Source organism: Apteryx rowi, unplaced genomic scaffold (assembly GCF_003343035.1).
Source record: "Apteryx rowi isolate R43461 unplaced genomic scaffold, aptRow1 scaffold_1017, whole genome shotgun sequence".
Taxonomy (NCBI): Eukaryota; Metazoa; Chordata; class Aves; order Apterygiformes; family Apterygidae; genus Apteryx; species Apteryx rowi.
The window spans coordinates 154,624-167,529 of record NW_020447217.1 but is presented as its reverse complement, the minus strand read 5'-3'; the positions used below and the strand labels follow the sequence as shown (position 1 = coordinate 167,529).

Genomic DNA, 12,906 nt, shown 5'->3' with positions numbered 1-12,906 from the left:
AAACCCACTTAAGTACTACTGCAACAACAGTTAGGAAAAAAACGGCTGTTTTAAATACCACTTCACCAAAGGACAGGCCAAGACAGAAAACTGGCTAGATTTAACATCTTATTTTTAAAAATGAATGTACGAATTAAGAATCTCTGTGTGGGACAAAGAATGCATGTTCAGATGCCAAACAGCATTAATAAAAGAACAACTAATTTGAAATATCACGAACTACCACTGAAAAGCTCTTCTGCTCACAAGGGATTTTGCAAAGTCTTAAACACATGTAGTTTTAAGCCCATGGATTATCCCAGCGCATTATCTGGGCTGCTTGCATATGTAAAGTCACGAATCCCTTGCAGGCATTTTTACAGCTTCATTGCAGTTGCACCTGAACATGTGGTAATCTTCTGTGTACTTATCCTCACCACRCACGTCTGCAGGGAAGGCTTTATCAACCAGAGACAGTGAGCGAAGGCAGCTCCTGAGGACGATCCGTCCCCCTATTGCAGGCACCTCTCAGGGTGGAACAAACTGTCCTCCAGAACTGCCTGTCTCTGATTACGGAGGGGACTAGATAACACATCATTTTTCAGTGATGAACAAGGTGACGTGAATCCTAACCCAACTGACTTGCCTGAGATAACACAGGAAATCTGTGTCACAGGAGGAAACCAAACTCCAGTTCATAAACTCCTAGATGTCCTAAATACTAAATCATCCTCTGCCCAGCAGGTCTAAAGCCTGACTGCATGGACTGGACTTTCTGCTAAAACTGTTCACGTTGATGATGGCAAAAGAGACATTTCTTTGCACCACGGTGTAAGTTCTATTTTAGGAGATCTCAATTTAGCTGCCTATTGCATTAGAACTCATCAYTGCAGTTAGCTTTTCAACACGGAGGATTATAACAGGCCTTTTCAGCACACGGCTAACAAATGTTTTCTATCCTACTTGGCACGGCATGAAATAAGATTATTGGGCTTACTTCGCCATCTGGTCCAATTGCAGGAGTTTGCCCTTCTGCATTCTCTGCCTTCTGAAAGAAAAGGAAGATAACTATTAGTAGCTCAGTGCTGAAGGAAACAACAAAATCAAAGCCTCAATAAACATGTTATTCCGATGCCATGCTTGTTGTGCAACTATCCCAGTAAAAATGGAAAAGGGGGCAGAAGAGTAGACTCAGCCAGACAAGTTCAGCTGCAACATACTTGTGAATCAAATTCCTGCCCAAAAAGCCTCCAACAGAGCTAATATTTTAGTCCGACTTTCCACTAGCCCCTGCCAGCTAGCACCACCCTGGTTCTTGCCAATGCACCATTCTAGCACCATACAAAGCTTCACTTTTAACTCACCTTCTTTTTCTTTTTCTTCTTTTTCTCCTTTGCGACCTGCGCAGCCTTGTGCTGCCGCACTAGCTCAGTCAGGTTTGCTACGTACTCATCTGTCTGCTGAAGCAGGTAGGCCAAGCGCTTATCTTTCTTCTGATCAATAAGCTTGCGGTATCCTTCTTCATCTTCAGCCTAAGGAAAAAAGGAATGTTAACATCCTGTTAGCAACAAATAACTGAAATTAGCCATCCTTGCAAGTATGCTATGAACAGCATAAGCAGCATAAACACCCTTAAGTACAGAACATCTCATTATGCACATACCCTATACACATGTACATAAACAGCAGCTTCCCAGTCCCACCAAAGCCTTACCATCAAACGACGCATTCTCTCTTTCTCAATCCTCTCATTCTCTTTCTTCTGCTCACGTTCCGTGTTGGCATGGTAAGTGGCCACGGCCTTTGTGAGCTTTTGAATTTTGCCTGTGACAGACCGATGGTATTCCTTGAAATCTTTAGCATGCTGCAGAATGCTATTGAGGTATTCCTGTAGGAAAAAAAGCAATGGCAGAGTCAGAACTTGTACATTTGTCTGTTCTCCTSAGTTAACACATACTTCTAACATCACAAGCTAAGCGAGATTTACTCCTCTCATATTTAATATAGATAACGATCTTCCTCTTTCAGCATAATTCTCTAAAAACATTTAACTCATAATTTTATACCATCAGAAGACTAACTTGGGAGCTTTCTCCAAGAGGCCTGTGAATTCCAGCTGCCCAGCTCCTAAGTTGCCTTTGAAAGTGGCAGCCCTCACACTAAGCACTTCGTTATATCACAGCTGACCTGGTGCTTTTGCCTGCGTTTCCGTTCTTGCTCAATCTTCTGTTGCTTCTCCAGTTTCTCGGTGATGCGAGCTTCACGCAAGGACTGCCGCTTGCTGCGTTTGTAAGCCTTCGCATTCAGGGCCGTTTCCAAGGCTGTATCTCGTCTCATGCACACCACAACTTCCTGACGCAGCTTTTTGAGAGATTGATATTAAAAAAAAAGGAATTAATTCTGCAGGCAACACTGCAAGTATTGGAATTTCATGAGTTTCATGCCACCCGAGACTCAGCCACACTCTGAGAAAGAAGACTGAAGTGTGTCTTTGGGTAACAATTTCCAGACTAAAAAACACAGTGAAGAAATAAGCAGTTATCCCTGGTCAGGGGGCTGACATCTGTCAGCAGGAAGACAGACACAAGCTAGTTAACAAATCAGACCTCCCTTGACAGACAACCTACCTGTCTCTGAAAGTTGAGCAGTCTTAGTGCTTTAAGTTCAATGGTAGCTTTGGTTCTCAGGTCACCAGCCAGGGACCCAGGAAGGTTTTCTAGCTCTTGGATTCTGTGAGCAATACGAGCTTGCAGTCTGCAGAGGAATGAGACAGAATTTCACAGCAGGCAAAAACCAGCAAAACGAATCTAAGTATCTACTTTTACTCCTTTCCACTTCAGCTGACAGGAAGCTACCAAATACAACTCCAACTTGTCAAGTCCTCCTCTCAAGCAAGTTGGAGGTCCTTGGCAGCCAAACACCCGTTTGGTATCCAGAGTTTTAACTCTTTTGTAATAAATTGGCATAGCAGAGAAACTCTTCCCTAGCGGACAGACACCTGCATTCTCTAATAAAATGTCAGACTGGTGTCAATCCCTGGAAAGCAGGAGAGACAAGACTGCCGGAGATGCCCTGACAGGCTCCTAGGAAGTTTCACACCCATTTCTGTCCAGATCCCTGTACATCACACATTAACGAGACGTAAAACAGGACAGGGAATCATTATGGTATTTCTCAAGAGAACAAAAAGTACCAGTGGGCTGAAAAAAGTGAAGAAAGAGCCAGTCACTGCGTCTCCAGACCTTGTAATCCAAAACAAGATGCCGCAGCCCTTACCTGTATTCCCTCTCCTGCAGGATTTCCACGGGGTCGAGCCCTCTCGGTTTCTGGATGGGCGTGATACGGTTCTGTTTCTGGTGCAGCTGTACCATGGGGGCTGGCTGGGCTGGCTGCCCGGGTGACTGGGTTTGGGGTGGCATCACAGGAGATGCTGCAGGAGGTACCGCCGGAGGTGCTGGTGAGGGACGGCCGGTTGGCTGGGGAGGAATCAGTTTCTGAGGTGTGCTAGTGGGGGCTGCAGCATTTGCCATTGGTCCTGTGCAAAAATAAACCAGCGCGATACCATTTCTCTCCTTTTCCTTACAAGGGTGAAAGGCACCCGTCTCACAAGAAAGCGGCTGGCAAAAACTCCTGAATCTTTTCTGCGTCGCTTCCCATCCTTTGAAAAGGAAAGCAGTTCTGTGTCCGCAGACCCTGACTTCTCAACAGGACACCTGGGCTACTTTCTCTCTCACCTGAAGCCACCACCCATCTGCCAAGTCATAAATTTAGCAGCAAACAAATCCAATAGCCTTCCGACCCAGATTAAGCTATTAAACTTTGGACAGCTGCCTCATAAAGTACATAGAAGTTTTTATATAAAGTCCCATAAATTGCAGGCAGAAGAATACGTAAATTAAGCCAGCTCTTTAGAGAACTTAGTCACCATTTATAGGCTTTTAACTAAGAATTTCCAAGTTCCTCAGACAGCAGTGCCACCCTGTTCCCACGCTGCAGACGCGGCCCAGCAGCACAGAGCATCGCTGGCAGGCTGTCTGTCTCCTTCAGCGTGTCACCTCGTTAGGTGCCAGCGCAGCACAGGCTCTTACTTCCGCGTCACTGCATAGAGGGGAAACACCAGGCAGGTTTGCTACGAACGACCCCCGAGTCTCACCTTCAGGCCAGGGCTTGGGGGGGCCGCCGGGGGGCTGCCCAGGCATTCCTGGGGGAACTCCTGAGGGTCCAGGAGGGGGCATGTTAGGCCCTCCTATACCTGCACAAGGGCCAACAAATGCAGACGGGGAAAAGAAAAAAACAAAACAAAAAAACACACAGTAAGATATTTTGTGGATTAAAATTACAACCGCTTAATCTTTGCATGCAGTTACCAGAAGGAAAGTTTATCCTTCTGCTTACGAATAGTCAGAGCCTGACCAGCGCACGGGTCTTTTCACAAGCATATAAAACAGGCACCTAGGTGCGCCTGTCTCTGCCGATTACAGGCGGTGCTGGAGGGATGAATCAGCCCACCTACGTTCTGAAGTGCCTGGAGGAGTCTCTCCGCCTCACTCCTTTGACACCAATCGGCCCAGATTCAGCCTCTCCCCAAAGTCCCTGCCCCCAGAAAGCTAATCGCCACAAATCAGGCTAAAACGTGCACAAACAGAAGACTAAAACTGGGCAACACCAGCACAGCTTCGAAGGAGGATGAAAGCAAAAGCAGTGGCAAGGGCCAAAGCCATGCTGGATGCTGAAAACAAGCCTGCGTGTGCCTGACATGTGGCGCCACATCCTTCCACCCATCCACCCCGCGTGCCACCGGCGGAAAGCCGAGGCACGTCACTCCCGCCCGTCACCTCTCCGGCACCGGCGCCGCAGAGCGGCGGTGCCGAGCTCGCAGCAGGCAGGCAGCGCTCACCATGAGGTCTGTTATAGTTTGGAGGTGTTGGTCCTGGTCCAGGCCCTTGCACTGGGCCTTGCACTGGTCCTGTCCCAGATACAGAGGGTGGAGGTAGTGTTGGCATTTGCTGCTGCATTCCAGGCATTGGTCTTTTTCCCTGCACTGCCATTTGGAGATGATCGGGCAGAGGCTGGCCTCTGGCAAGCATCTTGTAGGCCATGATCTGAGCTCTTAACTGGTGCAGCTGGTTCTGGTTGAAAGGGGTCGGACCCCGGTTCTGTTGCCCTAACGCTTGCGGGTCCGTGCCGTCTAATGGGACGCCTCCAGGACCAGAGGACATCTGAGGGCCAGAGGACGGACCGTTAGCTGGGACCGGGCTTGATGCATGCTCAGAGCCACCAAGTGGAGAAGGGTAACCTGCAAGGAGGGATTCGGTTATGCAGGAGCATGCTGCAAACTGCTCATAACAAAATGGACGGATTAAAAGAAGACTGATTTAAAAAAAAAAAAAAAAAAAAGCTAGAGAATACATCTTCCTCCCCAGTCTAGCCTGCACCTGCTTCAAAATTGGATACTCAGGGAAAGAAATAGTGCTAAATTCTTCCCAAATTCAAAGATTTAAAACAAGCAAAACCAATAAAGGTTTACTGTGCTCCRGAAGAGATCAGCAAACGTGCCCTGTACCCCAACGAGCTGCAAGGCTCTCGTCACACTGCCTCTCAGATCTGTTCCCTCGTTTCAGGATTATTTCTACTGCTGCGAAGAATCAGAAGTAGCCTCGAAACAGGGCACTCCTCGTCCTCACTGCAGCCGTGAGTCCTTTATCCGAACCGGCAGCACGGGTTGCGGGATCTGACCAGCTGCGCGAGAACCGTGCGCTTGGACAGGCTGACATGCCCCACATGACGCCGTATCGCGCAGCGGCCCATTTCGGCGCGGGAGGAAATGGGGCCGCGAAGAGGAACAGAYGGCCCTCCACAAAGTTTGCAGCTCGCACGCGATTCTTCTGCGCTCGCTCCCATGACATGCACTATCCTAAGAGACGCCTGACGTTAGCATCGGTGCATGAGGCAAGCAAAGAGCCACCGATGCTCCGAAGATCCCTGGACTCATCTGCAGTCCTGTCCCCACTAAAGAAGGAAGGATCTCTAAAGAAAGAAACCTTGAGAGTGTTGATCCATGGGGCTTGGAGGAGGACCCATTCCTGCGTGCCCGCCAGGCCTCATTCCCATCCCTTTCATCTGGCTGTAACGAGGATCGTCGGTTATTCCCTTCTCATGCATGGAATCCATGGGCTGCAAGAGAAAAAGCAACATCCTACAACCTGCTCGAGAGCAGCGATCACCAAAGATTTGGCTGCACCAACTCCCGGGGACAGGAGACTGATGCCGCAGAGCACAGGCGGCTGCTGCACTGCGCGACGCACTTTGGAGGCAGGTTAGCAGTGCTCCAAATGCATTAAYGATTCACCGTTTGTAGGATGCTGATCCAGATGCTACCAACAACGTCCTCAAAATGAAAATCTATTTGCAGGCAAAGCACTGTGTGCCATACGAACAAACGGCATTAAGCGGTGGCGGGTTGTGAGGCGAGGACTCGACACAAGGGTATGTTTAGAAGAAACTTGAAATTGCTTAAATGTTTCCTGTTTCTTCTTCTAGGTCTTTGAGCTTATGACACTGGAGATGATCAAAAAATAGAGGACTTCTGAAAACTGCTTAGAAAAAGGGGTTTTAGTCAGATGATTTAAAAAAAAAACAAACAAAAAGCCCAAACACTTTGATGGTGGAAGTGGAAAAGAAAAAGGAAGGCTTGCTTACTTGTTCATTTAACTCCAAATCCCCAATGAGCCCTTGCAAGGAGACATATCTTTGTTAGAAGTTTCACATTCCTTTATTCCATATTTAGAATGTGAAATCCTCAGCCTGCACTTGAAACCTARGTTTTCAGCAAGCTTAAGAGAACAAGAGTGGCATCGACATTTGAGGAAATCAGAACATATAAATTCAACTCTAATGCAATTTCTCAGACTTTCTGTATCCTTCATCAAGAGAAATATGAAGTGCGAGCCTCAAAAAAACAAAAAAAAAACCCCAAAAAACAAATCTAAGACGTTTTTCCTTGTCCTATTAAAATAGAAGCTACTTTTGCAGTTCAACCAGACAAGACCTACCAGAAACCTCCTTCCACCTATGGGCGTTACCTTGTGCATCTGATGCATGTTGTCCTGAGCGTAGCCCCCAGGCCCCTGAGGTGGCAGAGGGTGTCCTGCTGAAGGCGGTCCAGGGCTGGGTCCCATCATACTATGCGCAGAGCCAGGAGACGGTCCCGGACTGGGGCCCAGCATCGCACTGGGAGACGGGCCGGGCCCCGGAGAAGGCCCGGGGCGAGGCGTTCCTCCCATCGGAGGATCTGGCGTCGACATCTTCAAAGCAGTTTCTCCAGGGAGTATCCTGTTGCGAGAGAGCTGCCTTAGGTCGAGCTCTCGCTGCTCTCTGAAGACGGCAGAGCCGCTCCGTGCCTTTTGAGAGGGGCGAGGGCGACTCGGTAAAGCAGACGCCCCACTAGCCCACCCCACGCTTGGGAGAGCGGGAGCAAGACGGGGCACAAGGTGAAGGCAGAGAAGGGAAAGCACCAGACCGGGTACGGGCAGCTCCTCCGGCGCACAACCAAAGCACCCGAGACGAGGGCTGACACCTTGCTAACGAAATGCCCGTACGAGAGCCCGTTAGCAATTTCGGCCTCGCGGCACTACAAAAAGTCACAGGTATTAGAAACGAGAGAGCRGTCGCTCCGGGGATTAGGGGCTGTACGGGATTAAGGGCAGGAAAGCCACCAAGAGCCTGTGCTCTCCCCCGCGCGGTCCTGACTGGTTTTCCATGTCCCAAGCAGCGCAGCTTTCACCTCTTCAGGAAGCAAACGTTCGGGCGGCTTTCAGATGCCACCGTCAGGGAGCCGTTCTTCATAGGCATGCAAAAGTTCCCTCTCATTAATGCTAAATATACTTAATAGCAGCACTGTCAGTGACTCTACCCTCTCCGTCACATTAACGTGCGAGAAACTCGCTTTCGAATCAATCTTCCTTGCAATACAAGTGCTTAATGTGCCTGGCATCTCTGCATCTCGAGCAGAAAATACACCGTTATCCAGGGCACGTTAAAAGTCTTTCCAGTTTAACTGGCCGTGTGATTTTATACCAATTTTGGTACCAGGAGCAATTTTTTGTGTGGAGACCGAATCAGTTTAAAATTGGCTTATCTTTGCTCAGCTTCCATCGAAAGATAATTTCAGAGATTCAGGTTAAACCAAAATACTCAGCTCTGAACAGGCACGAAAGCATCTAAATAGAGAATGCAAAGGCTAAACTATATTGTTCAGAAACTCATTTAGGTTAAATGGGCAGTTTGCACGTGTGGAAATGTGTCATTCTTATGTCGCTCCATTCACAAGTAACGTATTTCAGGTGAAATTAGAATTTCTAGTTAATTTTAGCTAATTCAGACCTACAGTAGCACAATATAGCTATTAAAAAAAAACATGTTCCCTTTTTAGGTTTTGGAAACATATTTGCAGTTACAGCAAACAAGCTGGAAACGTAGAGATGGTTGGGTCCATTCTCCAGTCCCAGAACAGGATCAACCCCACTGCTCCGGACGGTGTTTGTGGCTAATGCCGACCGGAAAACACGGTGTTTTCCCAATCACGTACCGCCCAAACCTGAACCAGGAAACCATGGCGATGAGCGTGCCAGTCCCAGAGGCTGGATGTCCAGGGCCAGGGCGCAGCACTATGCAGTGAGGCCTGGACTGCAATCGCAACGGAAAAATGTAATTCCCGCTGTAGGAAACCACACTTCCGCAACTGAGAGGGGATAATCCAAACTAAAAAATGAACTATTTGGCTTGCTAGTGACTTCAGGTGTAGCTTTTTTTTTTTTCCTCCTTTAAAAGGAGTCTTTCTGAAAGAGAAAATATAATGGGCGGATTTTTGCTTCAACAGATTTGATCTAGGAGTACGTCTCATTCTGACAAATAATTACAATTAACGTTTAATAGCTCTTAGCATGCCAAAGTGAAACAGTGAAATACTCGCTAAGAATAAACCTTTGCCATGAGGAGTCTTCATCTGGAAAAGGCTGTTAGAAATTGTAGGGTTGCTGAAACAGAAATTATTTTATTTTTATTGCAAAATATGGTGARAAGTGGAAACGTATATATATAAATTTTAAGATTCCAGATGGTAAAGTGAACATAATGCCCAGTTAATGTACGAGAACATTTATTGTATTCAGTTTTGACCACGCTTCTTTGCTCAGAGCCCCATTAGAATGAGTTATAGAGACAAAAATCTGTAGCATCACTGCATTTTTGCTTAAAAATGCAGTCGCACCATAGCTTCCACAGGATATAAAATCCCCATTCGCTGCCCTAACCAGATTAAGTAAAAAAAGATTCACTTGCTTGCGAGGCAGGTAATATAAATTAAACTCCAGATATAAAACAAGGATGCAGTGTTATCAATTCCAAAGCTTCCGATTCTCCGAGCAGCGAGCCTGGGGAAAACGCGCGCGCGCTCCCAGCCCGAATCCGCGCTCTCAGAGCCGTCAAGCTACATTGGAGCAGGTAAATGTTTACAACCAGCTGCCACCTGGGAAACCAAATCCATTTCTGGATTTCATGCTCTGACACATATTGCAGCTGCGAGAGCAAAGAGGCGCCGTAAGYGGGAACTGAAGGAACAGAATACAAAACCGTTCTCCAGCGTACCAAGGAGGAGCGCTCGGGGCTTTAAACACCATCCCGGGCTGGCACAGGAGGCTCTCAAACGTAATGTACTAGCCACGCTCTTACAAGAGGAGCGGTCCTCGGCTCCGTCTTTCCTTTTACTTCGCAGAGCTCGACTCTGGAGAACTCTTAGGCTCCTTCCTCGCTTTAGGGGAAAGAAACCAAGAGGCTGATGCTTGCCTTTTATGGTCAAAGGACCGACAGAAYGGTGAAATGCTTACATTTTATACCTTCCTCTGGAACAGAGAGCCCTACTTTCTAAAGGCTAGGTAATATTACAATGACTCTAGTTAAGATCCAGTATTAGCATCTTCCTTAGTATTTCCTCCTTTTTTATATCTTCAATGGAAATACTATGATACAAATTAAGGACATTTCTCACGAATTAAAAAGATTTTAAGAGGTGATTGGAGAAGCTTTCTGGCTATCAAGAGCATGCAGAACAAGCACGACTAATTACACTCCTTTTAGCAGTTAAAGCTCAGGATGAAATCTAGTGTGGGCAGGGTAGCAAATTTCTCGCCTCAGCACAGCTTTCCTTCTGGATCTTCTACCAGCCAGGACACTGGGCTGGATGAAATTTCATTCTGATTTGTTCTAGTAACTTGTGGTTGCCTGTGTGTTTATTTATAATTTACCTATGTGGTATTTTGTAAACACATAGGAGAAAGAAGTCAAGTGCATTCTCTCAAACACAAGGTGATGGGGAAAAAAAAAAGCGTCTTATAGTCTAAGTGAACCCTTGTATTAATATACGTTCATGAGAAAGGAGAATTCGTGCACTACAATGTTTTCACTCAAAAGGGTACAGAGTATCTGTTAGAAGGCAGAACGAAAGCATGCCTAACCCCTTCGCTTTCCACTGATCCTGCTAGGAAGCCCCCAAGTCTGTCTGGCTCCGTAACAGTTCCAAGAGAACAGATCTAATAATTTTAAGGAACTGTAGAAAATGACAAGGGAAGCTGCCTCCAAATTTTGTGCCAGATATGTCCTGCTTAAAGACCCAGACTTGAGAAAAACTGCARCGATTCCCAACATGAAAAGCAATGTGTTCAGTCACAGCCCTCAGCGGGGGCAAACTTACCAGGAATATCGATAAACACACGAGACAGTCAGTGCCACCCAGTGTGACTGTCCTACATTCACACAGTTTTTGTATTTCAGCTAGGCAGGAAATGTTCTCAACATGTGAATCTGCAGAACGGAAATGATGCATAAACCAGGCACTTTGCTCCCTGCAAGATTCTCCTTCTGCACCAGCCTTAATCTATTAAAACATCTATTCGATATTTTAAAAAGCTGTACACCCATTTCTGTTCTACGGGTGCCTGTTTCATGAGTGATCCTGCTTGTGGAACAGCTATCAAAGAACAGAGACATGTTGCTTAGCTTTTAAAAAACATTAAGGCTCTTCAGCCTTAGAATTTCCCACCTTAATGTTAAACAATCATGTCACTGAGGACTATTTCTTGAATCCTTTGATTGCTACCTCTCTTAACCTTAGAGTGGGAACAGTAATAGTATTTTAAGTCTGGAATCCAGTTGAATACTTCAGGGTTTACACATCTGCATAAAAAGTCAAGTCACTGGAATAGAAAAACTGTTTTATTGGCTGCATCCACTTTCACTAATTTTTGCAGTTACAAGATGGCACAGTCCTTGCAGTTGCATATTTCTGTCTCAGCTACAGTCCTGCCAAAAACCAGTTACTGTGAAACTTGTCTCTTTTACAGTTTCAGTTTCATATTTTCATAGTTAAGTGACTTGGGTTGAGCAGTAAGCCTGCTCACGGAAAGCCAGAAAGTTGCAATTCATTACGAGTTTGTCTTAAGACAGAACCCCGGTATTTATACCCAGGCTAATTTCTTTGTATCTAAGCTAATTTCTTTCTACTCACATGTCCTTCCAGCCCTTCAGAACTCTTTTTTCCCCCACTCCCAGAAAAACAAAAACATAAAAGCTGTTTCCTTCTCCTCTCTCTAGAGTTAATGAATGAGGACTATTAACAATTTATTCCGACGAGAACAGAAGGACACTACCCACTTACCTACAGCGCACTGAGCCCTATTCAAGCAGGAGCCGCGCGGCTTGCAGCTGCTGACCTACAAAACTGCGACTCACAAACGGCAAAGGAGATTTATTTAGGGGTGCATTTTTACTGTCACAGGTTATGTATTACATCCTCTAGCTGTTAATAGATAACACAATATTCCAGCTGCACAAAACTAGGGTTTCAAACGCTTTCAAGGACAAACTACTGTTTTGAGAACAAAACTAAAATAAATACTGTACTTCAAGGAACGTTACAGAATTTTGAAGTACTCTTTCATTGCAATCTGAGCATGCTTACTGGAATCAAACCGCAGGTCTGTCCTTCTCAGATGCCACCCAGCTGGTGTCACTGAAGAATCAGGACTGGGCCAGTACAAACATTATCTGTCCATTGTGGTAATATGGATTTTATACTTATTTCTAATGGCTGAAATTAAGAGGTATTTGACTTCCTAACGTCACCTAGGCGGACATTTCTGATCAGGTGCCCTAAAACGTAGCTTAGGCAGTGTGAAGTATTCCTCATGGAACAGAGATGAGGAAATAAGGAACCCAGCAATCCGGAACATACCTATGGACATTGAGGTCTCCAATATCTCACAGCACAGTGACAGCGTGGCGATGAGGGGCAGTTGAGGTCTCAGGATTACAAGTTTTTAATGTAGTGCTGCAGAGAGAAAAATGACAATTAGTAAACAGCTTTATTTATTCAACTCATATTTCTACTGTGTGGTGGCCAAAAAATGACCAGGGCGTCCCCCTCGGGGGCCCGTTGCAAGGGCCGGAGCGTTTCGCTGACCCTTTGAAGGGACTCGGATGCGCAGGCGCGTGAGCGAGTAGTACCAACACGTACACGTTACGGGTAGGTTAACACCTTGCGCAAAGGTGCTGGAGCTGGGAATGCAGCTCCTCCCTCGTCTGCCCGTTCCGCTTCCCGCCTTAGATTATAAACCCGCCGAGGAGGAGACCACCCTTTTGTTCTGTAGTCGTTCGGCGCCTCACGCAACAGGCTTCAGAGCTGAACTCCTTGGGAAGCCCCAAAATGTTGCAAGTAACATTAAAAAAACACGGAGCAAGCCGCACAGAACACCGCGATCGCTCTCCCTTCCCCGGTCCCATCTCCAGACGCTGTTTGGTTTTCAAACATTTCAAACATTCAAACAAATTGCCCTGCAGCAATCCGGTCCAGAGGAAGAGGTCTGATCCCCACTC

The 12,906-nt window shown here is 46.5% G+C and overlaps 1 protein-coding gene across 8 annotated transcripts in view; it reads right to left on the bottom strand.

The window, feature by feature from the left end:
- Positions 1-12,356, bottom strand: part of SMARCA4 (SWI/SNF related, matrix associated, actin dependent regulator of chromatin, subfamily a, member 4) — a 31,135-nt gene extending 18,779 nt beyond the window's left edge. For all 8 annotated transcript variants that reach the window (XM_026064682.1, XM_026064691.1, XM_026064699.1 and 5 more), the window contains exons 1-11: positions 12,266-12,356; positions 7,062-7,311; positions 6,021-6,153; positions 4,877-5,275; positions 4,133-4,231; positions 3,256-3,514; positions 2,607-2,733; positions 2,167-2,340; positions 1,694-1,867; positions 1,344-1,511; positions 977-1,027 (exon numbers count right to left, since the gene is read on the bottom strand). In XM_026064682.1, coding sequence (XP_025920467.1) covers positions 977-1,027; positions 1,344-1,511; positions 1,694-1,867; positions 2,167-2,340; positions 2,607-2,733; positions 3,256-3,514; positions 4,133-4,231; positions 4,877-5,275; positions 6,021-6,153; positions 7,062-7,283 — 1,806 coding nt within the window. In that variant the 5' untranslated portion in view covers positions 7,284-7,311; positions 12,266-12,356. The remainder of the gene's footprint in view (positions 1-976; positions 1,028-1,343; positions 1,512-1,693; positions 1,868-2,166; positions 2,341-2,606; positions 2,734-3,255; positions 3,515-4,132; positions 4,232-4,876; positions 5,276-6,020; positions 6,154-7,061; positions 7,312-12,265) is intronic.
- Positions 12,357-12,906: the final 550 nt, after the last annotated feature.